The sequence below is a fragment of the Meleagris gallopavo genome, chromosome 2 (genome assembly GCF_000146605.3).
Source record: "Meleagris gallopavo isolate NT-WF06-2002-E0010 breed Aviagen turkey brand Nicholas breeding stock chromosome 2, Turkey_5.1, whole genome shotgun sequence".
Lineage (NCBI taxonomy): Eukaryota > Metazoa > Chordata > Aves > Galliformes > Phasianidae > Meleagris > Meleagris gallopavo.
This window is the reverse complement of record NC_015012.2, coordinates 86815159-86842114: the sequence shown is the minus strand read 5'-3', so window position 1 is coordinate 86842114 and position 26956 is coordinate 86815159. Positions and strand designations below refer to the sequence as shown.

At 37.2% G+C, this 26956-nt stretch overlaps 1 protein-coding gene across 1 annotated transcript; it reads left to right on the top strand.

Moving 5' to 3' along the window:
• The first annotated feature begins 459 nt into the window (after positions 1 to 459).
• On the top strand, positions 460 to 23956 carry AGPAT5 (1-acylglycerol-3-phosphate O-acyltransferase 5). The gene is made up of 6 exons (XM_019613206.1): positions 460 to 559; positions 763 to 878; positions 6135 to 6224; positions 14420 to 14510; positions 23373 to 23534; positions 23934 to 23956. The coding sequence occupies exons 2-6, from the start codon at positions 783 to 785 to the stop codon at positions 23939 to 23941; spliced, it is 447 nt and encodes a 148-aa protein (XP_019468751.1). The 5' UTR covers positions 460 to 559; positions 763 to 782; the 3' UTR covers positions 23942 to 23956.
• Positions 23957 to 26956: the final 3000 nt, after the last annotated feature.

Below are 26956 nucleotides of genomic sequence, written 5' to 3'. Positions count from 1 at the left end.
TTTTGTTTTGTTTTGTTTCGTTTTTTTGCTTGCACTTGATGGTTAAAATTGTGGCAAATGGTTGAGATTTTTTTTTTATTTATCTAATTCAGGAAAACTTACAAATTTAAATTTAACTGAACTCATAACCATGTGTCTGGATGAAACATATGCTGTATGTTAGATTTATGAACTTAATGTTCTAATGCATGTCTGAAGGTTGCTTTTTCCTTTAATTGCATTAAGGATCTTGTGAATGTAAGTTGTCTTCCATGTTTCCCATTCTGGGGCTGAATCATAAGTACAGAATAAACTTTTTGTGCCCTAATTAATTAGTATTAACTTCCTTGTTGATAAATAGATTGTATGCATGATGGATTCTGATAAATTAATGGGATTAATGATGCTAGCTCTCTGGCAGTTTTCTTAGAAAATAGGTAATTACCTCTGATCACTGACTAATACACTGACTATGAACAATAAAGTAATGCTTCATTTTTTATTTTTTAGGTAATAATCTATGGGGATTTGCCAAAAAATAAAGAAAATATAATATATTTATCAAATCATCAGTGTACAGGTTTGTATTTTTTCCATAACGTTTTTATAAATCTGCTCATCTGTTTGCTGTGTCTCTTTCCAGCCTTGCTTTGATAGCTTTCCATCAGAACTTCTGGCACATAAGCCTGTAATTATATTTCTTTGTACAAAATGTGCTTTTTCTTTCATCAGTGGCAGGTGTAAACTAGTTTAACTAAACATTTTTGGCTTTTGTCTTTGCAGTTGATTGGATTATTGCAGACATGTTGGCAATTAGGCAGAATGCACTTGGGCATGTCCGATATGTTTTGAAAGATGGATTAAAGTGGCTTCCATTGTACGGGTGGTATTTTTCACAGGTAAGCCCATTCACTTTTTCCTTGCTCAGTGTAGGTCATATGTGATGTACTTCCCTTCTGTTTATTTTGTGTTGTTGGGAAGATGGAGTGCTGAGCTAACATTATTTGAATGTGAAAATAGCTCGTTTCACTCTGTAATTAGATGCGTATCTGAGTTGAGAGAGTTATTAAAGAATGAGTTTACTTATAAGTAAATACTTGTTGTGGGCAGCGTTAGTAGCTACAGATATCGCTGTAGAATCTGTTAGTAGCTGTTTCAAAATATTCTAATACTTTGTTCTTTTAACTATGCAGTTGTTCACTTAGCAGTAAGTGAAAACAGACTTTTTTGGGGTGTTTTTTTTGGTTGTTTTTTTTTGTTATTATGCTGCAAACTGGGAGTAAATTCACATTTGTAGTGAGCTATTTGTTTTTCAACTGTTTGGTTTTAACACAATGTAAAAGGAGATCTTATATAGCTAATGTTGGTGACTGAGAAACTGTTTTGTAGCTGAGAATTTGCTGTATCAAATAATCTTGTTGTACATCTGTTGCGGTTTTCGTGGAAATAAATAGAAGGCCTTAATTGCAGAGTGACCAACTTACTAGTTTGTAAAGAAAAATGTGAAGAATAGGCGACTTACCTCTCCCTGTTACTGAGGAATGTATTGTTGATAGTGTTTGACATTTTTAGTTTAAATTCAAAATAGAACAATTTTCCCATGTAAACTGTATATCAAATATGAAATGCCCAACGTTGGTGTTGTATGCTTGACCAGAGCCAATCTTGTTGCAGGCTTCTGTGCAAATTGGAAGCTTTGCTCTCTTTGATTTTGGCAGCGTGTTCCTGTCTGTGTCTCAGCACCCTGACTCTTGCATCCTTAAGTTGAGCATACAGCCACTGGTGGGAAGAGGAAAGGAGACGGAACAGCCCTTTGCTGGCATCAATTACAGCTGTTATTGATTGACTCATATTTTGCCTCCAATTTGGGTTGGGTTTAGAGGCTGTTGGAGAGGGGAGGCTCAGATCCATGAACTGCCTAATTCAGTGTGCTGTGAAGTAGGAAGTGCCTTAAGCAGTGTCCTTTCCCAGTAATCAGATGTTGCTTTCATTTGGTGTAGGTGCCTACAGAGGTTCATAGTCTTGGATCGTGTCACCAAAAATGCCCATCTCTAGGGAGCGAACTATCTCACTTTTATTTTAGAGCATGGATACTGTTGAGGTTCCTGCTTTCTGTTCAGTGTGTAAGAAGTTCAAGTGTTCCCCAAGGTATCTGTAGATCAGGTTCAATCAATGTTGTGTTCAGCCTGAAAATTGAATGTCTTTGTTGTTCTCTGGATGAGTGCCCTAGGCAGTGTGTGAGCTGTAAAGCTAGGCTGAAGCATGCATGCTTGCTACCTTTTCTTCCAAAATGGTACTGTTTAGAAAAATATGCTGCAGAAAAAATAAAACCACTTGTGATTTATTTCAAAGGTTGCTCTCCCAGTCCCCTAGATAAATACAAAACATCACACCCTGTTGCCACATCCACCACCTCACTGTATTCACATCTACTGTTTGATCTCTATCAGCACTCAGCAAGTGTCGGAGCATGTCAGTGGGTGCCATTGTTTCCACATGGAGGAACTCAGTGACACACCTTTGCTTCATACGCACTTCCGTGTCAGACACCATTTTGTCAGACTGCCCCTCTGCTGCCATCTGTCACTTGGAAACAAAGTGTAATGGAGTATTGGTGGAAAGGTTCAGCCTCTGCTGCTGTGCCACCAACATCTGCCTCTGACATCATGGGCCAACAGATTGAGATAGAAGGCATTACTTTCTGAGTAGCCCTTGTTCTTGTCCCCACCGAGACTTCAGATCTCTGCATTTTGATTCCACTAAAGAGACGGTGACCAGTCTGATACGTGCTGTTTCTGTTTGCCTATAGTCATTATATTGGTGATGATTTAAGTCTGATTAATTAAATTACAGACAGGATATCTATTCCATCTGCTTTCACTAGGTGTCCTAAATTTTTTTTTTTTCCAAAATTTTGGAAAATGACTATTGCTTTGTGGAATATCCGGTGCTCAGTTTCCTGTCTGCTATACTGACTGTTAAAAGAAGGTTCCTGTGGAAATTAATCCATACGCGAGCTACACTTTAATTAAAAAATAAGTAAACCTGTTCAACATGTTATTCCTCAAAACATACAACTACTATGAGATGTAGTGATGGATATATTTTTATCTATATAGATAGATAGTTAAAAATATATATAAATGTAATTCATTGACATAAATGGAAGGCTGCTTACTGACAATGGTGATGCATGTGTTTAGGTTACGGATACGGGATGCAGCAGGACTGCAGCACACGCTAATAGGTATTTTTATTGTTTTTATCACACCAAACAGTGCAAAAACATAAAACACTTCCTGCCCTTCCTGTTGATGTTCTGTCAGTGATGTCACTTACACTCCACTAAAAGTTTCCAGAGCCGTGTAATTACGACATGCTCGCAGAATTCATATTCCCTGCCTCAGGTAAACATCCTGTTTGGAAATAAACGTGGTCTGGATGTCCAGGAGAGCGAAATTCAGGCACAAAGGAAGTATATTTGTAAACATAATCCATTGTTGACCTAGAGAGGGGCTTTTAAAGTACAGCGGAAAAAAATTAAAAACTTTAAAAACAATACTTCCAGAAACATGTTTTGAAAAGCATTCATATATTTGATCTCTTACTGAAAAGGAAATGCAATACAAATTGGGGAATTTGAGCTGTATACAGTCGCATAACTGACATTCTTCTTTGAAGGCAGATATCTCATAGCAACAAAAAGAAAGGAACTACTTAATTAACCTGTTATGTTCCGAGTTCGATTTATTAGGTAGTGAGATTTCATAAAACTAACTTTATTATTTTTGGATGGATGTAAAATTTGTTTTGCCCTATCTCTCCTCCAAAACGCAGCTAGCTCCTATTCATCTTATGCCACCTGGTGAAGCTGGGACATAACTTTGATAAATATTTTTGATCTCTGAAAGTTTGCTTGACTCTGACAGAGGAAGTAGGTTCTTTCTGTTGTTCAGCATCAGCTCACGTACACTTCTGGTTGTTTCTGTATTTTAGCCAATTATTTAGCTAGCTTGACATGTTGCCTCTTTGGCTTTTATCTCTGCGCTGTAGGGAAAGCGACGCTTTTCTAGTTGGGTTATGTGCAATGAGGAGTGACCTTACAGTGGGTTATTTGTCTGTTCATACGTCCAGTGTCTGTATACTTGCATGTACATGGGAAGTACAAGTCTATTTCTGAGGAGGAAAGTAGTCTGAGGTGGGGACACTGGGTTTGTCATTGGCGTTGTGGTGTCCCTAAGAAACTGTGCAGCAGTAACTTGGTTTCTGCATGTTCACCGATCTTAAAATAAGGAGAAGGGGGTTCAGCTGGTTAGTGATTTGCTAAGTAAGGGAAGACTTTGATGAATGAGAGATGACTGTTGTCAGTGCTAGAGATAGCTGAGAGCTGAGTTCACTCAGAGTGGTGACTTGCAGATTATATGGAAGTCTTGTACAGTAGATGCTTCATTTCTCATACCACACTGAGTTTGCCCTTCATCAGAGCAGTTGTCATGCTGTCACTTTCTAAAATAAGACTTCTGTTTCCCTTTACTAGTGTCAGATATTTAAAAACAGCCTTACGTGTGAAGTGTGGAGATGGCACATGGCTGTGTTTGCTGCACAGCTGATGGAAGGTTTTTCTGTTCCCCTGTAATCTGTCCTATACTGGTAAATTGCTCATGTGCTGGGGCTGCTGTTGTGCACCATCCTGCTTAAGCCCAGGCTTGGCAGACTGGGCATTCTGTTCCCTCTGTAGTTTTGAGCCCCTGCCAACCAGAGCCACACAATAAAGCATTGCAGCTGACTGCTGCACCGTGGAGGGAGGCACAGACATTAATACAGACTATCTAATATTGGAGTTAATGCACCATTGACTTTTTCCTTTTCACTGCAGCTTTTGGAGGGCAGTATGTCTCATCAAATATCACCAGCTGAGCAGTTGCACAGCCATCTCTCCACACCATGAGGAGCAAAGAGCTTCACATAGCTTTCTCTTCTGGCTATCTCCTCCTAACCCTCCATCTTTAGTCCTGCCTATTCTGCACCAATTAGATGATAGCTCACCCTGACACCTTCACCCACCACAACACTGTAGTTTCTACAACATACTGTATCTTCTCCTGAAATATTTGATTGAGGTTCAGCTCTTTTATCACCTTTCAATTAGTGGTATATAAAACCACAAATAAACAGAAAATATCTGACAAATCCTAGTGCCAACAGTCAGGGCAGGCAGAGAAGGGGATGACCGAGTTAGGGAATGAGGTAGAGAATCCCTTAAGAAGATAGCATTTAAAAACGAAATTGTTATTTGAAAGATTTTTTTGTTGATTTTTTTTTAATTAATTACATCAGTTGTTAATTTTGAAGCATGTTTGTTTACAGTGTGATGTGGCTAGGCTGTATGTAAAGCAAAGTTATGGAAGAGGGGGATATGATGAGAAAGATTTAATTTCTTTATAAAAGTTGTGTGTGTTTGTGTGCTTTTGTCATCATCCTTTTACTGAAGTTTTTGTGATAAACTGTGTGGAACAAGTTATAAAATGAATCTTTTCCAGGAAATGGTCTAACTTCTTGTAGTGGTTGTAAGTTATAATACTTTCATAGAATCTTTTCCCTTATTCTGTTTTTATCTTGGTATTTAACTTCTTTATTAAAGGTTCAGTTCTTTAGTAAAGTACATGAAGACATTTTCATGACCCATGGTAGTTACTTGAGTACTAATTTTTGGATGTATAAGTATAATACATGTAACTCCAATATTTGTATTAGTCACTGAGTAAGAGGAGGCACATAACATTGAATTAGTTAGCTTACAGCTACTTGTGAGTGAATTCTGTTGTGTGATTTTCCATGATCTACAAGTTAAGGTGCTTGTCTGTGGTCGACTCCATTGCAGTCTTCCAATCAATTATTTAGCACCTCTAAACAAGGCACTTCAAGCATCTTACAATATTCTTTGTAGATCTGATCTTTATATAAACAGATTCTGTGAACTTACTTGAAACTGTATTTGCATGCAAGTGCTTTCATCCTAGCAGAAGTTGTCTTGTGGGCAATTTACAGCATGAGTCATAAGGGTGAATGTTACTGTCATCTTCTTTGCTCTTTTATCAAATATTTCACATTAAGCTATTTAAATATTTAATCCTTTTCATTTCTTTCTCTGCTAGCATGGAGGAGTCTATGTAAAAAGAAGTGCCAAATTCAATGAAAAAGAAATGAGAGGGAAGTTGCGGGCCCAGATGAAAGCTGAGACTCCGGTAAGATTATACCTTGTTTTCCCCTCCTCTCATCATTTCATTGACCTTTTTAGTGTCAAAGCCTCACTGGAGAAATGAGCTCATGCTTCATATCCCCCACCTACAAGAGAACAGTCATGGATTTGTTTTTTTTTCTGAATTTCTACAGTTATTTTTTCTGATTAGAGTCAGCTCCCTAGTGAAACTGCTGGAAATTAGACTAGTCCTTTTATGAATGATATGAACTTTTGGATTCTGTCTGTAGAGGGCAGGGAGGATTTAGATGAGTATTAGAACACTTACTAAGTGCTGATGTAACTTCTTTGGCAGCCATATCCAATGTTCCCCATGTTTCAAAAGGTAGCACTTTGACTACTGCATTGTTCCTTGTCAGAAATTGGTATTTTTGTAGACTACCAGTTGTTTATCCTTCTGAAAGTCAAGAAGTATCAAGAAGTATTCTTCCAAATCTTAATTAGTCATCCCCGTGATCAATCCACTGTTGGTGACTTTGACATCTTAGAACTGAGTAATTTTGTCTGCTGCGCTTGCAGGAGAAAAAAAGCAATCAAAATTGACAAAAACAGTTTGTGATAATTTTCTATTTGAAGAATGATTGCTAGTGCCAAGTGACTTTTCTCATGACTCCCATTATGGTTTGTGGCTTGGTGGTTAGAATCAGTGTGTTTCGTTTCCATTACTTGCTGTGCATTAAAATGTTTCTTGCCTTTTTGGCTAGACTTATGAAAACCAACTCAGGCAGTCTTGATATAGAACAGTTACACTTTCATTTTATATAAAATGATGTGATTAGGACTTTCCACTCGAAATACTAAACCTCTTAAAGCTAAAGCTTGGGTAAAAGGAACATATTGATTGTTGTGACCTTTATACTCCTTTTTTCTGGACATACTGTATTTGTGTGTGGATGTGTCTGTGTTGAAAAAGTAAACTGTTTTACACTTACTGACTGCTTTAAATGAGTAAAGCATCCCTGTTGAAGATAGATAGTTTGAGTGCTGTCTTAGCATGAATGTTGTTTTTTTTCTTGTTTAATTAAGTAAATCTATTTCCCATTTTGAGAAGATAAGTTACAGTGGTCAGACATATATTACCACAGCTTAGTTTTTGGCTGACATGAAAAGACGACATTTCAGCAGAATTCCACATGTTCCACATGCTCCTCTGAAGGGGAGCAACTCTTTCCAGCACACCAGCAAACAATGTGTATCTTTCGTAGCACAGTGTAAAGCAGACAAATAAACTTTTTGTCTTTCTCTAAGGATCTTTCTGTAAAGATGCTGTAATTCTGTACTGGAGCATTTTGTGTTGATAAGGTTCAAATTCTTGTTTCAGTCACATACACAAAATGCTTTCTTTATTAGATTATACCTTTGTTAGTTAATAAATACTTTGTGTTTGTAAGTGTCTTTAAAAGTTTTTGCTAGTGGAAAATAGAAATTTAGGATAGAAAGTAGCTGAAACATATATATATTTTAGCATTACTGTAAAGGTGAATGTAGTACTTGCTATTCATTGCATCTTCATGAAACACTCTTCAAGAGTGTGTGATTTCTTTGATTGGTATGTTTGTTCTTCCTGTTAGCATGCCTCAGTGTATCATCTGGGACTATGTTAGCTCAGGAATCTCTTCCTGAGAATGCATTTTCTGTTCTGGAGTTCATTGGCAGTTGTTTAACTGGTATGAAGCATAGGCATATTTAGACCTGTCTATCTAATAATGTCTGTAGAGAAAAGATGGCTGGATTCAGTAAATTGTGCTCGCATTGCCCAGGAGAGTTCTGAGATGTTGAAAACATTGCATTACATTGTTATTTTCTGTATGTAAGTGGCAAAGATTCTGCTTTCTGTAAAACTTGCAGCGTAATTGGATAAACAAAGACAAACAAAGATCTGTGAAATGTATTTGAAGTCATCCCCCTAAGCAAAGCACTGGCTCATTTTGCTTTCGTTGGTCTGGGTGGAATCTCCTGGCAGGGTGTTTTCCCACAAAGACCCACTGATTTCTTGCTCAGCTTCTAATTGAGTCTGGTTTTCTGGCTTTGCTCTGCATTCACTAAAATACAGGGGGTTGTTGTAATAATAACGGTTTGGTTGTGATAAGCCTTGATTTGAACTCTACATTAAATCACTCTGCTTTATAGAAGTATTTGGATTTTTTATTTTTTAATGCAGTCTTAGGAATGCATGTCTAGAAACTCACCTAATTCTGCATGTCTTTTGGAAACCCACAAGTAGCATTCGGTGATGCTCCAGTGCTATACATTGAGTCCCGAGTAATGCATTAGTTGAAGTGTAAAGGGAGATTGAAGCATAAAGCTTCTCTTTAAAGGTGCTTCCACTGTGGGTTCTGCTTTTTGTGGTGCGTGATATTTACATGTGATTAATAAATAAAGTAAGTCCAGAAGGCTTTTTTTCCTGGAATCTTCTTTCTTTCTACTCTTTGATTGTGGTTTGGACTGAAAAACTAGCCTGTCTCAGCTACTGCTTAGTAAATTTGGGACCACTTGGTATGTTTGATTTTTGGTGAAATTTGGCTGTCTAGAAGTTCCTTGGAGTTGGAAATAAGGCACAAAAACTGGATGTGCTTACCAAGCAGTTGTTGCCATTGTCCTCCTATCATGCAGGGTAGCAGTACAGTAGAGAATAATGTTTAACCACTGTAAAAATGTGTACTGTTTTAAATCACTTTCAGTCAAGCCATATAAAAAGGGACTCTTACATTTTACAAAACTGACATTGTCAAAAGCCTGTTTACTGAGACAAATGATTGCATATGCTGGGGTAAAAACAGACCACTGAGCTGTCATATGAGGGAAGACTGAACTTTCTATAATCCTCTTTATCTGAGAATTTAGATGTAGATGCTGTAAATGCTCTTTAACCTGCAATTACTACTGAGAGAAGACGTGATAACCTGTGTCCTTAGTGCATTATTCATGAAGAAACTTTTTGGCTCTGACTTAGTGTGGTATTCACATCAACTGTAATGCTTTTAAAATGAAGACATTTTAATCAGTAAAACAAGTATGCCCTGAACTCGTCAGCACAAGAACAAATTGCTGCAGGCTTCATGTGAAAATAATGAGTGTACTACTATAAATTTCTGTTAAAACTTATCCACTGGATGCTGCAGTTCAGGGTAGGCTTTTGCTCTGCTTAGTGGAGCCGCTGTGACTGCCTGGTTGTTGTAGGCATGATGTGGTGGGGTTTTTTTCCTTTAATGCAGCGCTGGAGAAAATCTTGCCTCTCAGCCACTAAGGGAAGAATTATTGCCAATAGAGAGAGATGGAAGGGAATCCGTGTTAAGGGTCACTTGATTATTTACAGTTTCTCTCCACATAAAGTTTAAACAAAAGAATCCAAATGATTAATGTTCAGTCTGTCCGGAGACATCTCTGTTCCTATTAAGAAACCTAAGACGTGTAGGAATATGGTCCCAGCCTCCTGCTCTAGTTAGAGTGGCAAACTCTTCTGTTATTTTACTGCCTCCTTTCACTTGGTTTCTTCTAGATTTTTCCATAATGAAAAGTAAATTAGAGGCAGAAAGCAAGCAGAAAATTAAGGCAGCCTCTTGGCCTCTCACATTCAAGTAGGCTTGGGCTAGCAATCCAGCGTGGCTGATCTCATGTTGAGGCAGGGGGCTGCATAGCACTATTTCCTTGTGTAGGACTCTACCTGGCTTCAGCATCCCCTTCTGTCCTGTTGCTCCACCGTGTTCCATCTTGCTTCCCAAAAGCAGTGGAGCTTTAGCTTGGATGTACACTAAGCTCTGATGGTAGCCTAAAGCGCTGCTCCTCTTCTATTTTCATAGTAGAGATCTTCAACTGCTGAATTTTCTTATTTCTTCCTTGAAACTATTTTACATCTCAATTCATCACGTAACTAATATAACAATACACATTATTGGACCTTTCACTGGGAAAGCTCACTCAAAACTGTGGCTTTGTTTGCAGGGCATAAAATCTGGCTGATGGCTAACAAATGGCAGCATTAATACCTTGTGAGAGAGACTATAGCACGGTTTGAAGAGCTCGTTTGTGTTGATGTTGTTTTCAGATAAGTAGTAACAAGATAAAAGCATTTCTCAGTGCAATAATCTATCCAGCAAGTACTTTATATACTATATGTAATAGTATACGTACTATACTCAGTCTGCTTGTGTATAAAGAAGAGTTGACTCTACTGAACAGCAAATTTCAGTTTGAAAGTGTGACTTGTGTTTCTGTCTGTCATGCCTGGAGAGAAAGAAATCTGCCTTGTGAGATGCTGCATCTGGTTGCCCAGAGGAGGTAGATACCCCATCCCTGAAGGTGTTTAAGTCCAGTCTGGATGAGGCCCTGGGCAATCTGATCTAGTACTTGATCTAGTGGCTGGTAACCCTTCCTGTGGCGGAGGGGTTGGAACATATGATCCTTGAGGTCCCTTCCACCCCAAGCAATTCTATGATTCTGTGATTTAGCCAACACAGCCAGTATTTAGCTAGTTACTGTGTCTTGTTTTTGTCATTCATATGACAGCAGTATAAGTCTTTATCATCTGAACCAGTGCCAACCAAACAGCAGGAGCCTGAGGACAGATACGTTAATTCAGCTGTTATAAGGCTTAATGTTAATTATTTTGTCATATACTTTGTATTTTGTAAATCCTTGGCAATTTCTTTACAAATCCTGGATGTCTTTGCTTGCTTTCCTTATATTGATTTTTGTATTTTGTTCAAATTATGCCAGATATGCTTTCTCATACCATATCTTTCTCAGTTATTGATCTGGGTGTTAATGTTTCTCATTTGGTTCATCAGAAGCATATCTTTCACGCTGTAGTCTAAATCGATTCAGATGTGAATCCATCTAGTTGCCAGGATGCAATAATGAAAATAATAAAATTAAGGAAGTTCATGATTTAATATGATTTTGAAGTTTGTAAAATTGAATTGTTTTCTCATGTCATGCTCCTGGGAACAACACCATAAATGCAGGATATCTTCAGTCAGTAGTATCACTTTCTTGTTGCCATATGTTCTTCTGCAGAGTGGCAGCTGCTGTCTGCAGGGACACCCTTCAAATCCTTGTGTATGGACAAGTTTTCTCTTTAGCACCTCCTCTCCCTGTACGCTTACAGGGCTGCCTTTGTTCAGTGTTCTGGGGACTTGTCTTGCTTCATGCCCCCTTCCCCTGCTCCAGCTACACTGAGTCCTTTTCTGACACTGTTCTGTCTCGAGGACTTCCTCAGCTGCTTCCTTCTGTCTATAAGCACTACTGTGCCCCCCTCTGTGCCATTGCTAGCAATCTTTAACAACACTGAGAATATTAACAGTGTTGCTGTGCACATCAAAGCAGTTGTCATCACCCATACCTTTAATTTGTAGAATAAGGGACAAGTTTATGGACTTCACACTGGGAACTCCTCGGGTAACCTATGCCTCTTCTGGTTTCCTGACTTGAACCAAAGTCAGTAAAATTCTACTAGCTGAATCCTAATCCACTTTTCGAAACTTGAATTGATCAGAGATAGCATCCTGACATTTGTCTGTTATACAGAAAGAGTTATGAAGAGTGTGACTTCCCTCAGAACAGAGGGATCTGTTTAGCTTATGTTAAAATTGGTTTGTCAAAGAACGGGGGTCTGTGGTAATGCAAAGGTTTTTTTTGTCTCTTTTAAAGAAGGTAGCTTTTACGTAGCTAATGGCTCTAAGTGAAACATCTTGTAACAAAAAAAAAAGGACCTTAGCTGCATCTAGTGTTTCTAGGCAATTAAAATGCTCCTACAATTCAGCAGTTCTTAATCCAAGTTCGGGGAGCTTATTTAGTTATTAAAATCTTAGAGATTTGTAGTTCTTATAATCTCTGGATATAGTGCTTAAGGTTTTAACTTCTGCTGTCCATGTTGGGAGAAGAGTAGAGCCAGTGGTGTGAGTAGCTTCGGTAGTCTGGGTGCATTAGCTGAGTGTCATGAGCAACACTGTCCGTGAATATAATAGGGCATCTGTTTGCATTCCTGAATTTTACTCAGGTAAAGCAGTCCTAATGGCTTGCATGTGAGGTTTATATATGCTGAATTCCAAGCATAAATCACTTCTTTGTATTGTTAGTATGCTTTTAATTCAGAGGTTTCAGATTCTGATCAGACACTTGTTCAGCTGCTTGTGTTTTAAAGGCTTAGAAGAGTAATTAAAATATAATTTCTCCCCTGCTTTGTATTACACATCTAGCACTGGGATAAGTAGATTCTGTGCTCTGTTGTGTAATCAGATTTGCTGCTTTGAAGGCTGTTAGTGGTGCTGTGTGTTTTTAAGTGCTGATCTCGATACCAGAGAAGGTTTTCCTCTCCTGCACACTTCACTTCCACATTATAACCATTATACTACACTTGGGAGCTGAGCAGTCAAGCTGTAATGAGGGAGGAAGTATCTTCATCTTGACATGCTATTTTAAGGATCCAAATTACATGGTTTGAATATAAGTGTCTTTATGAAAAGAGAAATGCATCTTAGCTTGAATATTATGCCCTTTCCAGCTAATTCTGGAAAGTTCTCATTTGCCAGCTAAATATTTTCAACATGCATGCATACATCACTTGAGGAAGGTGCGAATTTTAACTGATCTGAGAATTCCTCATCTCTGTGTTCATCTCTGTGGTTATGCTGCTGTCAAGTTAGGATAAAATGCACACTCTGTGCCTCTTAAACCCATTTTTCATTTAGTTGGTGCTGCTTTTTGTGTTTGTTTTTTTTTTTTTTCCCCCATAATATGTGTATACATCCTGGCTTTCTACTGATGTTTGAAAATTCTTGGACTTTACCAGTCTCTGCAGTCTGTCAGTTCTCCTTCTCTGCAAACATGCTGTTGTGAGTACAGCCCTTCCTCTAGCTCCATTCAACTCCATTCAGAAAGTCTTGCAGCTCATCTCTTTACCATGCTCTGCTGACACTGGTTTTGCCTTTTTAATTATTTTTATTTTTTTTCTCCTCTGCTAGATTCATAGTTACATACTACATTTTTCTCTTTCTTGATCTTATACTGGCCTCTCCAGTTGGCTCATTTTCTAGATTTCTTTCCTTCTCTGCATTTTAGTACATTTCCACCTTCCTCTCTGCAGTAATTCTGGAGAGTTCACTTGCTAGGTCCTTTCTTACTGCATTCATTCTTTTCTTTTACTGTTCTCCCATCACCAAGTGCAAAATACCAACACACTGATATTTTGTGGGCCAGAAGCACATTATAGTCCTTATCGCTTTTGAGCTTTTATTTTACCGTGCATCATTTTGTGATGCATTCTCCCACATGTCAAGGTCTTCATGTACTCTAGTAATCTTTCTTGCACTGTTTTATAAATCCATTATCTCATTTCTTGAGACTCATTTCTGCAAAAATAACAAAGAAACTAAATAGACTAGGCAGAGTAGGCATGATTTTGCTATGCGTATGTTATTTTATGTTCAGTTCCATCATAGTTACTGTTGGTGGCAGTAGCCTTTTCTTCTGTAGATGAATATGAAATTTTCACAATTAAGTGTTGTTTTCTTCTACATTTATATGTAGGAGATGAAGCAGGGCGGGGGAGTGTGTTAGAAAATCACTGTTGTGTTTCAAAAGCAAATTGAACATTCATCAAATTATGCTAAGCTATCACTTTAAGTTCATAATATATTTGATAACTCATACATGAGTGAGATCCATAAAGGCACATATCAGAGCCATCATAATTTCAATTAACAGTATTCCTAATTATGAATTTAGATAGTATAAAGAAGGGTTAGATGCAAGATCTCTATTAAAGCAAAACACTTCTTATTTAGATCCATTGTGACGTGCCAAAGGACAGATGTTATATTTCAAGTTGAATATTACTTTGGTACTTTTGAATATCTCTTCTTACTCCGCTTAGAAAAACAATACTGTTATTGATGTCAGCTGTTCCTGATTTCCTTGCTTTTGTTAATGCATGTTATCTTCCTTCCTAAATCACCTGGACACCTGTGGTGTACATTCTAAGAAAATTATTTTGAAGTCCAAACAATGAGCTAAGAAATTTTTAGCTCAAATATTCTGATTTTTACTTTCTATACCTACGGTAATAGATGGTGTGAGCTAAATGCAGTGTGGACTTGTCAAGTGCTGGTAATTTCTATAAAAGGAATCAGCTTGAATTCTTTATAAGAACTTTTTGTTTTGCTTTGCTTTTTCATCCCACAGATGTATTTAGTGATTTTTCCAGAGGGGACTCGTTACAATCCAGAGATACCGAAAGTCATTGCAGACAGTCAATCATTTGCTGAAAAAGAAGGTAAGCAGAAAGATCTTGATATCATTCTTTTATTATGGGCTTAACATATATTATATAAAACGTTACATAAAATGAAGATGACCTCACTTTAACTGGACTGTTAAGTCTGCTTGCTTGATACTTAAGAGTTAGACTCAAAAAAAAAAAGCCAATGTTTCTCTTATGAGAGTAACATGAGTATACTTTCTGTACAGACGTTTCATGCATTTTAGATTATGAAGGAATATTCATTTGCAAGAAAGTTCTCTCTAGCTTTTATTTATATGTATTTACGAACAATCCTTTTCTTACTCTTGAAGGACATAGGAATAAGCTACATTGGACCAAGTCACCGATTTGTCAAACTTGACATTATAATTCCATTTACGGTTGTTATTGACATAAAGAATATTTGGCACAGGGAATGTTGCACCCTAAAGTCTTCCATCTCTTTCTCTTGAATTACTGTTAACACTACCATTTCTTTTGGGTTTGTTCCTCTTTCACCTTCCGATCTTACTCATCCTTGGTTGAAATTTATCCTGCAGTTACCTCAGTGAGCACTGGCATCTTCTCCATAACCACAAATAGAATTATTTCATCTTTGGAATGTCTTGCAAAGGCTCCCAGGCCTTTTTTATTTTTCTCACAGCAGATGCACAATACACATAAACTTTTAACTCCAACAGTTCCATCAACATGTTTCCTGGTTTTGTTTTTTCCTGTTGACGAAAAGTGAAATAATTCATTCTGAAGGTAAACTAAGGTCTGGTAAATTCATTTCTGTGACATGCTGAAATGAATTCAGAAGTCTGTGAATGAGCCTGTTGATATCATCAAGCTATTAAGCATTGTTAGTTCTTGTCCAAAAGGATATATGCTTTTCTTCTCATCCTTGGGAAGAATGGAATTTGTTTGCGCGTATGGGCAAGAGAGCTGAAGTCATAACATATTTATTCGTCACTTCAGCTTCCTGTCGGAAATGAAAGTCAAATGTTTCAATTAGTTGGCAGTTCTTTGAGAGCTCAGAAGGAGTGTTGGATATGAGGTGTTTCTTTCCTCTCTTCTCCTTTTTCAGAGAAGAGAAAGGGCTCTCATTGTCATTAATTTAATAAACCTCTGAATTACATATCTACAGTTTGAAAAACAGTAAATATAATAATAGTAACCTGTTTTGTGCTTTCAGAACACCTGTTTGTTTCTTCTAGTGCTTGTCTCTAGGCTTGGTCTGCTTTTATTTTGTAAGGGTTACTCCTTTTAAAAACACTAAATACGTGTACTTACTAAACAGGAAGCACCTTCTAGTTTAGCATAGAACCCTCTTGATCTGCTTTTCCCTGTTGCTGAATTCTTTTGTTGTTATCGTTCACAAAAATTTAGACTCTCCTCAATTTTTTTATACGGAGAGGGTGGGAACTGTCCCTGCAATTCAATGGGAAGATTGATACTCACTTGAACTAGAGCATCCCTGGCCAGGATGGCCAGCCTGCCTGACTCTAAAAGCCGCATACCAAAATATCCTTATGGCTGGGAGCCACAAGACACAGACCACGTATGTTGGGGACCTCCAAGGACAAGGAACTCTGAGTGACTGCCAGCAGGAGATGACAACTACTCCCCAGAGCCCTGCCATGCAGCAGAGCCAGCCATGGCTTGTAGCTTCTTCTTGGCAGCCCCATTGCCACCAAGGTCCTAGCTGCTGGCTGCAAGCAGGGACTCCAGCACAAGAGCTGCAGCTGAACACCTCCCCGGTCATGTATTTTGCTATGGTTTTTAGAAAGTCACAGTGTCCAGTAACTATTCCAGTCAGAGAATGAGGGCATACTTTAACTTAAATTTTGTTCTTCAGTCATCATGGAGAAATAAAATGTCTGATGATTTTACCTGGTCTTTGATGCAGAGCTTGGTGCTTCAGTGTTGGTTTCACTGACATGCAGGGGAATTTTTGTTGTTTTGCAAAGTACGTCTTGAAATGTGAGTAAGCTTTTTAACATTTTTTCCTACACTTTTGCACAGCTTGAGTATTGAGGAAATAATGCAAGTGTAGTATAGAAAAAGTGGTTTAATTTGCAAGAATTAAACTTTGACTTGGTGTTATTTTCTCTGACAGATGGAACCAGAGATATTGTACCAAAGATAACACAGCTATTCCTAGAGCACAAACATAACTTATGTTTATTATCATGCTGTCTGAAATACTGTTTTTGACATAACTGTGTGTATATGTTTTATTAGTTTTTCAGAGAGGAAGTATGAAAAGATTTTGTGGACTTGGTGTTTATTTTTATTTTCCATGGGCTGGATTCTCTTCTAGAGAAGATTTATTGGATTAAGCAGAATTATTGGGTTGAACTTAATTACCTGGTCTTAATATGACCTATTGAGTTGCATCTCATAACTTGATATTCTTCTAAAGAAAGTATAAGTAATGGACACAGTCACTGTCTCTTATAGTTGGCCAGAGACCAATTAAAATATGCATAAAACCCAAACCCAGAAACAAATGCAGAGGTTCACATCCCAAAAGCTTTTTTTCAGATTGCTGGCAGCAACTATTATGTCTTTATCATTGATATGAATATTTAAATAAATCTTATCTGTCTAGGAATAGGATGAAAGCATATCAAACAGCAAAAGAATTTAAAGGTGATTGAGCCCCCCCCTTGAAAGGTAACTTTTTAAAAATACTGACTGTACTCTATATTACACCTTATTCTGTCATTAGACTTGGATTCTGTACAAAATACCAATTTTTTTTTTCCACTGCAGTTGTTTTCATTGAGATGCAAAAAGTTGCTTACTTCCAGGGATCCTAGTTGTGTGGTGATGAAATGAGAATGTTGTCATCTAAGGGCAATGTGGCTACCCTCAAAAACTGAAGATTATTTATTCTGCACATTTTACAAGTGCCAGACAATTCCAATCCAATCAGATTTTTACTCATTGTGATGCAGGCAGCATTTTAAACTAAAAATATATTAATTTGATTATACTGCGGAAGGAAAAATGTGCTGACTGAATTTTGAAAGCAAAAGTTACCTCTTAAAACTAAGTAGTTTGGGATTGGTGTAGAAGCTATTTGGGGAAAAAAACTCCACAGAATTTAAATTGTTCTAGTATTTAACTTTGTGCTTCCGAACTGTAGCAATTGATGGAGTTTCACAGTCAGGAAAAACATAAGCAATGTTGCCAGAATTTCAGGTGAAAACATCTGTCAGGTTTTCACATTTCTGTCAAATAAATGATGCCCCCCACTTCCAAGCCATTAGCATCAATGCCATCCATGCAGGTGGATTTGAACATCAGGAGAGGATAGCAAGGATCATCACGAGAAGTGAGTGATCACGTGAGATGCTTCCAGCAATTGCTATCAGGATGCTCTTTTTCTTTTCCCCCCTGTATTTCAGCATGGATGGTTACTCATGTGTTTCCAGTAGGACACCTTCTAAGAGTCCTAAGGAAATATGTGCACTTACTGAAGATCTAAGCATGTGAAGGCGAGTTTTATCTCTTTTCCTGGGGTTTTTGCCTTCCAACTTCCACTATTTAAGTATATAGTCAGTAATCTTAAAATTTGCTTTAGTTTTTCCACTGTGATGGAATGATTGCCATCTTCAAAATCTGGTGTGGTCATTCTGTTGATATAAAGTCTCTGATCAACTGTTCTAGGCATCTTAAAAATGCTTTTGTTCTCCCGTGCTAGTCAATTGGCTTGAGTTTTTGAGTCTAGGAAATTATAATGTGTAGATAACAGTCTTATTTTCATAGGGATGTAACTCAAATCTTGTAATGTTAGAAGTGGTATTTTTTATTGTATGTATTTGTTTTGAACTGTGAATTTTTTAAAGCATATTATGATACTGGATTACAGAACAGACTTTCAGTAGAACCCACTAAATACTGGACTTCTTTTGTTTTGTACCAACTTCTGGCATAAAATATGTTTCATTTATATGTTTCCACAATATATGTTTATGGATTTTTAATAATTTTCTATGAGTTAGGCCTCTGTAATGTTCTGAACAACCCCAGATTTCTTAGGCTTAGTAGAATATGAATTTTATCCAAATATAAGGAATGACAAGAATGATAAGAAAAATGTTTTACAAAGTTATTGAATTAAATTTAAAATGGCAAAGATCCCCATTCCTACGTAGATTACCTGTTGGTTTGTTTTTTTTTTCCAAAGAGATGGGAAAGAATTGCTTTTCGCTTCCCATTACCAATAACTGAATGTTATTCTAAATCGTTGTTCCAAATGGATGTTTCTTAATTACCACAGTCTCCTTTGTCTCAGTGTTTTCAGTGTACACTTAAATTCACTGAGGCAGTGTAGTGAAGCAGTAGATGACTTGGCAGACTTTGCATAGAAAAATTATAACTATGGCTTTTAAGAATCTTACTATTTAAGAACAAGCAAATGACTTTATATCTTACATGTCATTTTTTTTTAAACTCCTCTTACCTGTTGTTCTTTTTTAAATATTTTTATTTTCAATGAGGATGTTTTTTTGATGCCTCTTTCACACTTCTCAGTGACCATGGAGACTTATGGCCAGTTACAGTGCTGTCTACTGGTTAGGTAGCAAACTGCCTGAGAATATTGGAATTATGGCTGAAACTTGCTGCTGTGCACCTAACTTTTCACTGTGGGGATGGGAAGATACAGTGTATTATAACTGTTTTTTATATGACCACATTTCTTCTACAACTCCTTGGCAGAATTTCATAAAATCTGTTACATGAGAGAGTGTGTAGGAAGTCGGAGATACTTGCAAGCTGGGAGAGGAAAGCTCCATCATGAACGTTGAGCAGTCCCACCATATGTAATTTTGTATGTCTCTCTAGATATTGGTTTCAGAACCAAACCTTCAACTACTGAGGGTGTTCTAGTAGGCTGGGATGAACATTGTGTTAGGTGTGTTCATAGGACACTGAAGAGCTGCATATTTAATCAGGTATTACTGCTGCAGGAACATGTACACACACACATGGAAAAAGAGGAAAGGAAGATCTAGTTGGTATTAAACTTAACTCATTGTTTTATTTCCCTCATTTTCAATTTCTGTTTTAGCATCAATTAACATAGTTTTATAGGAGAAGGAAAAACTAGTCAGACTAATTTGACATCCACTTTAATGAGAGTATAACTTTTGTTGATCAAATGTGCTACTGCTCATGTAATACACAGGTTTTCATCATTTAGAATAGGGTTGTTGTTTTTTTTTTTTTAATTGGTTTTGTTTCAGAATAAAGTGTGTGCACATGTCTGAAGTAAAATTATGACTAATGCAGGATGAAAAGGTTGGTAGGTGGCCTGCCTGCACTGGAAGCTCTGTGAGCTTTTGGCTCAGATTAAAGGAAAAGCAAGGGAGATCTTCTCTGTAGAAATCATTGGAAGTAACCTCAGAGATCATCTAATTCCAATCCCCTGCCATGTGTAGGATTGCCACCCACCAGATCAGGCTGTCCAGGGCCCCATCCAACTTGGCCTTGAACACCTCCAGGGATGGGGCGACATGTTTGAGTGCCTCACCGCCCTCTGAGTGAAGAATTTCTTAGTAACATCTGACCTAAATTTCCCGTTCCTTTAGTTTAAAATAATTCCGCCTTGTCCTGTCACTATCAGGCTGTGTAAAAATGTCTGTCTCCCCCCTGCTTGTAAGCTCCCTCCCATTCTCAACTTTTATATCTAACTTCATCCTGAGAAATTAGATAAACAGTGCCTTTGGGTTTCTTTGTCACTCTGTTTCTTTTCTGTTTCCATGAAAATAAATAAATAAATTCTGGAGATGGTAATTGTTTCCTAACTAAAACTTTTGTTTCTTTCAGAAAGTCTGCAACAAAATTTTGCATCTTGTATAATCTAGTTAACAGTTGCTGGTTGAGGTACCATTACTCAACCTATTTATTCAGATTTTCATACAATTATAATGATTTCAGAAGCCCTTGATATGGTTTTCTTGTATGCCTGCATCAAGACATTACATTTTTTTTTGTATTTTATGCTTGTTAATCATTTAAATATCAGCTAACATAAAAGAGCAAAGCTGTAGCATTTTAAGGTAGAGTATTACATTATTAGACATCTAGTTTGTTTTCTTTGGCATTTAAAATGAAATCTCATGACCTTGAATACTTTGACAGAGAGTTCTAGCTTAGTATTGCACAACATTAAAAACAATTTAAGCACAATGTATTTTGTGAATTGGATGAAGGCAACTTGCCAAGGTAACTATACTATAACTACTTGGGTTTAAATTCTGTTATGTTGATTTTAGCTAAGATCATCAAGTAATTGCAAGATTCTTTAACAGGATGTGTTGAACTCCTATTGCTGATGCTTGTTTATCATGCACTGGAGCTATATTGAATAACAGACTGTGGCCTTTATTGTTCTTAGATTAATACTCATTTTGAATCTGAACCTTCAAGAGCTTGCAGATAGCACATGGCATAAGAGTCTACAGTTCTACAGTTGGACTTCTCAGATTGTCACTGACCATCTTCACCACCAAAAATGTGCGTGAACTAATTAAAAAAAAAAAAAGCTTAAAGAAAAAAAAAAGAAAAAAACTGATTAGTCTTAGGTATGTGTATTATTTTGTCTAGAGGATTGAGTTCTTGTTGAAGCCTGATTTCTCCTTTCCTTCCCTACGGTACTAGTTTGGGTAACGGGAAGATGAAATAGAAAGGGAAGGAATGACAGTGCTTTTAGGGCAAAATTAGTGTGTTAGAGAATTTGTATCAACAAGAGTTATTTTGAGTGCAGTGTCCACACTAATACCGTTGCTGTCGCAACACTAGAATATTCAGTGCTTCATTTACTGAGTAAACATTTAGAAACATAACATAATTAGCTGTTTGATGTAACAGTTCACAAGCTAAAAAAACATTGCCACCATATTATCCTTCAAAATATTTACCCAATCTGTATAATGTTTTGCATCGACAGTTATCGCTACTGCCGGTAAGGCTTAGAACAATGACTTCAGAAAGAGTGCTAGTAAATAACCTTTTATCTCCTTGTTTGATCAAAGAGGCTCTTAGCAAACATTAAGAAATCAAGATAATGATTTATGCTGAAATTTTCAATATATGTAAATCTTAGAGAAGTTTAGATGCTATACTGTTTGGTAGATATGTGCATAATTTTAGATCAGAGTATGTTTTACCCAACAGAAGATGGACAGAAGTTCAGTACAAAATCAGGATTACATTATCTTTTGTGTTGATTTTTCCAAGTGGAAATCTACCTAAAGCATTACCACAATATTTTGGCTTAGAAAAAAATCTCTTCTTCTAATGTCAGGAGTGAATACCACTGATGGGAGGTGCAATTTAAAAAAAAAAAAAAAAAAAAAAAAATTGAAAAGTAAACTTGTGATAAGGCTAGAAAGCAATAATCACAATCATATTCTGATATTTGTTTGAGAAAAATACACATCATGCAAAACAGTGACTTTTTTTTCATAAAATTCAGGCCTGTTTGTAGAAGCATTTTCAATTGAGTGTAGAAGAGCTGTGTTCAGATCACAAAAAGATTTGCTGTATTTTTCATTCTGCAATTCATTGTATATTAAAACTTCGGAAATAGAATAAAGTTTGTACTTTCAAGCCCAACGTGGTTGTGTGTTCTTCAGTATGCTTTTGGTGGAAGTAGTAAGCTGAAACAAACACTGATATGAAATGCTGTTATTAGGACCTGCAGACTCTTGTTAAATTTGACCTTCTTATGTCCGTGATGTACCAGTCTCTACATCTTAGCCTGGACGGTTAAAAGTAGCTGCAGATTTCTTTGACTATGGTTTTGTTAATGCTAAGCCATTCTAATAGCTTGTTGGCAGGGATACTGGGAAGATTAGTCTGTGCTGTCGACTGTGCTGTTTTCCCTCTCCACTGCTTAGTTTCTGCTGGGACAGAGCCTTGATTTGGCTGGTGGGAGGGAAGTGCCAGAGCAATACAGTCAGTAACAGGTGCAAGCCTGCAGAAAAGAGTGGTAGAGGCATGGCTGCAAGGATAAAGTGGAATTGCCTATTTCTCTCAGCAGCAAATCACTGCAATTCGCTAAAGCTGTCTTGAGTCTAACTGCTTTCTGTCATCCTTCCTCAAAATGAAGACAGTCAGCATAGCCATTATCCCAGTGTGTGGGCGTGGTGATGATGGGTTGATGGTTGAATTATATGATCTTAGAGGTCTTTTCCAACCTTAATGATTCTATGAAAAACAGAGAAAAAGAGAATCAAAAGTAGAAAATATCAGATATTTAAATACGTTTGCTAGCACTATAGCTTTAGAGAAATCTCAAATTGTTTAAGCATGTGTAGTCTAAAACAACTGCTCTTTAATTACTGTGGGATAGTATTAGGATTCAGTATATTGATGGAATTGGTTTGTCCATTGGAAGTAAAATGCTGGATAAGCATTGTACATGCTTAAATTTATCTGTGCGTATGCCTCATCTACTAAATCTGTTTCTGAGGCAGGGTCTCAGGTGGTGATATTCTCTGTGTCTTGTATTTCTCAGTTAATTATTTTTTAACCTGTATTGGACAAACATAAACAGTAAGGAGAAATGCTTCTTTATCATCTGTGAACCACCTTAGAACCATCTCTACTTCTTGAGCAACAGCTGTAACAAGGACTCTATTGTTGAGCAGCCTGTTTGTCATTAATATCCTGTAATGATTCTGTTCTATCTTCTACATGTGTTCTGTAGAGCAAATGCAATGTGTACATGTGCACTCTCTCAGCTGAGAAATGAGATTAAAAATAATCCTTTTGTGATTTTGAGTGGGGGTGCTGAAGTTTGCTGGCATGGTGTTCATTTTGGAAGTATCACTCAGATTACCTTCAAACACTTCAATTTTCTTTTCTCTCTAGGACTTGCTGTATTGAAGCATGTGCTAACACCACGTGTGAAGGCAACTCATGTAGCAATTGACACAATGAAAGACTATCTGGATGCAGTGTATGATGTGACTGTGGCATACGAAGGTACTGTGGACCACAAAGGACAAAGAAAACTAGCACCATCTATGACAGGTGAGTTGATGTATTCTAGACATGCTGCAGCCACGTGTATGTTAACATGCGAAGACAACTTCTGGTACTTTTCAGTGCTCTGGAGATAATCTCCCCAGTGCTCCAGCCATCTTACCACTCCTTGATGGAGCATCAGTGATTAGTGACTTGGTTCAATAATGCTTACCTACAGCATTCCTGTCCTCTCCTTCCCTTAACGACTTGCACACAGAATATTTCTTTGGTAGATTCTGTGCACCACCAGTGCTCTTTGGAGTTGAAATGAACTTGAGGCTGAAAGCAATGGGTGCCCTTCACTTTCATGTTTCTTCTAATACTGGCATCTGATGTGATTGTAAATTATCTTTCTTCCTGCTTTTTTTTTATATGTAGTAATATATTTTATTTGTAATTTTTCAGATTGCTAAACATACCCAGCAACCTTCAAGCATTTGGTACAAGTGGGCTTTACTTACTGCATGTAGTATTTTAACCATTTTAGCCTTCCATTAGCACTTTAAGAAACTAGGGTAAATTAGTCATACAATCTGTTGGTTAATAAAAAGTAAGTTCCAAGGTATCTGCCAGGGAAAACTTGGACAGAAAGCTCTGAAATTTGGAGAGTGGTGAGTTGTTTCTTATCTTAAAAAATTCCTTTATCTATACCATCGCTGGAGGGCTGAACAGCATCTTTCATTCCATTTGCAGTTGGTAGGTCTCTCAGCTGTATCTGGGCATGTCTGTTGTTAGTTGGCTCACAGTAGTACTTTCCAGTCTGTTGCAATTTGGGTTAAGGGCAAAATATGCCACATTAGTTCAGCCTTGAGTTTTCTGAGGGGCTTGCAGGTAAATTCTTAGCTAACTTAGCACTCCTCAGGTGGTCCAGTGTCAGTGTGGGGCTAGGACTTAGTTGCCAGTACAGCCATTTCCATCTCACTTTGTTAATGGGTGCAATTTCTCGATGGTGATGTCAAGTTCATCCTTCCAGATACTGGTTTTTAGAAGTTCTGGAATTGTCTGTTCTTAAGTTTTCACTAAATTTAAAATTTTTCTGAATAGGTAGGAAACATAACTACTAACGCTGCGTATTAACTCTTTAAGTTCTTAGGATAGTTTTGTGGTTAAATATTGAAAGTGGTTTATATGATTTAATGTATTTTACTTAGGACATAATCTTTTTTTAAATTTAGTTTTGGAGATTGTTATTACTTAGAGTTTTGTGGTGTTTTTTTTTTTTAATACAGACCCCCTTGAAGATTGACAGCCTCCCTCTTACCCTGTCACTCAAGATTCCATTTAAAACAAATGGAATTGTTTCCCCTTCCCTGTAGCATATCTTGTTTCATGGCTGGATTATTAGACTCTCACACTGGACTTTTCACTGCCTGATTGTTAATTAAGCTATTAAAATATCATTACCTAATGATAAAATGGCAAATGTTCAAATTCCTTACAAACCCTCTTCACCTACTGAGCTTTCAAGTTTCTATGAAATATAATTACATGAACAAAACTGGCAAACTGAATTTCCCTGTTGGCCGTTTCTTGTGCCTGGTGTCAAGTGGTAATTGGTTTGGGGTGACCACTGCACATCCAGCCTTCTCAGGACTCCAGGGCAGGGAGCCCAGCCTTCATGGCAGGGCTACATACACATTTCTCAGGGATGTATCAGAATTACTAGTGGGGCTGGAATAATTACTGTCTCAGGAACAATAAAGGGAGTAACACAGAATCAAGTGAAGCCAACCAGTTGTTATCCATTACAGAGTAGATAAAGGGAATATTCATCCAGAACATTCCAAGTTATTGTGGCAGTCACATATATTCCATATAATATAAATTATGTAGATTAAGGAGGCTTTATAAATTACAGAGGGGAACATTCCTTTAGACCCTCCAGACACAACATGGAAGAAAAAAAATAATAATTTCTGATGTAGAAGGTCAAGATATCTCACATCCAACAACTGGTCTGTTCAGTAATATAATACAATAAAAAGATTTGAATTAGTATATTATCTGAATTGTGTTATTTTTATAGTTTTCTTGTTTAAAAAGACTTTCTTAGGAAAAAAAATATATATATATATATTTTTTTTCACCTTAGAAAACTGAAATATCATAGTGTTTACTTCTTCACTGGGATTAAAACCAAGAATAGTATACTAGCGTTTGGGAAAAATGACCTTCCCCATCCTTTCTGCATTCGTGCTTAGAATAGAGCCACAAATGCCAGGAAGGTCTGATAACATGCTGCCTTTTAAGAGCAGACAAATTATTGTAGTATATCCTTTGAAAGGAGTTGAATTTTTTTTGGCTGTCTATGCACTTAAATATTTTATTGGCACTTTCCAGCCGGAAGCTCTGTTTTCAAAGACAGATTTAATTAGTAGTTGTATGCAGTGACATTCCTTGTTGTTAGTTCTTCACATCCAGTTGTAGCTAGTGGTTGTAATTTGTATTTTGTACTTTTTTCTACCGTGTATTCATTATTCATTCCTTTTCATTCCAACAAGTTTGGATCTTGTTATGTTTCCAGTGGAATTTTTCCCCACATGGCAACCTCTCCAAAGAATAACAGTTTCTCACAGACCCCTTCCCTCTCCCAGTACTGAAGATGGTTTGTCCAGATCATTAAAGACAGACTGTGATGATTCCTCGCAGGAAAAACCATGCTGATAGACTGTATTTATTTGTGATCGTTAGAATTCTAAGATCCAAATAATCCCATGGGCAGTTCAGCACAGCTAAGATGCAATTCATGTTTAAATTCTTAAGCAATTTAGAAGCAGAAGAGGAAAGAGGTAAATGCTTGTGCTGGATTTGTTGATAATGTTTTACTATAGCAAAAGCATATATTATCATTCTTAAAAGAACTTAATTTTCCTTCTCCCAAGTGAATGGGCTGAGTGTTCACGTCCTGCATTATCCTGTGTTGCCTGGTGTTAAGGAGTAGCTCTCATGGGACGTGGGAACTGTCATCGTTCTTGCACCTGAAAGAGTATTATGCACACATCTACATCTTTATTATTTTGCCTACAACCTGGAGGTTTTACCAAAACCAGATGGTATTTATCTGGCCATTGTAGATGAAAGAGTGTGTGAAATAGCAGCATGTGACAATGGTAAACATTGAACAAAAATAGAAAGTACATGTAGACTCTGTCTTGAAGAAGTCAGAGGAATTCCTGAGAATTATTGACTCTGCTCTATATCAATTCCAGAACAAACACTTTGAAAGCATGTGTGTGTGCACATTTCTGAAAATCAGTACATCACTTTGATCGGTATAATTTGAGGAGGTCAGACTAGCCAAACTTCCCTGGGGGAAATTACACTTTTCCAAATGTCTGTACTTTTACTAGGATCCAGTTAGGCTGTGAAGTACAGTACAATAGCAAAGAAACTGGAGCAGTGGAAAGCAGTCTTCATCTGGTCTTTAG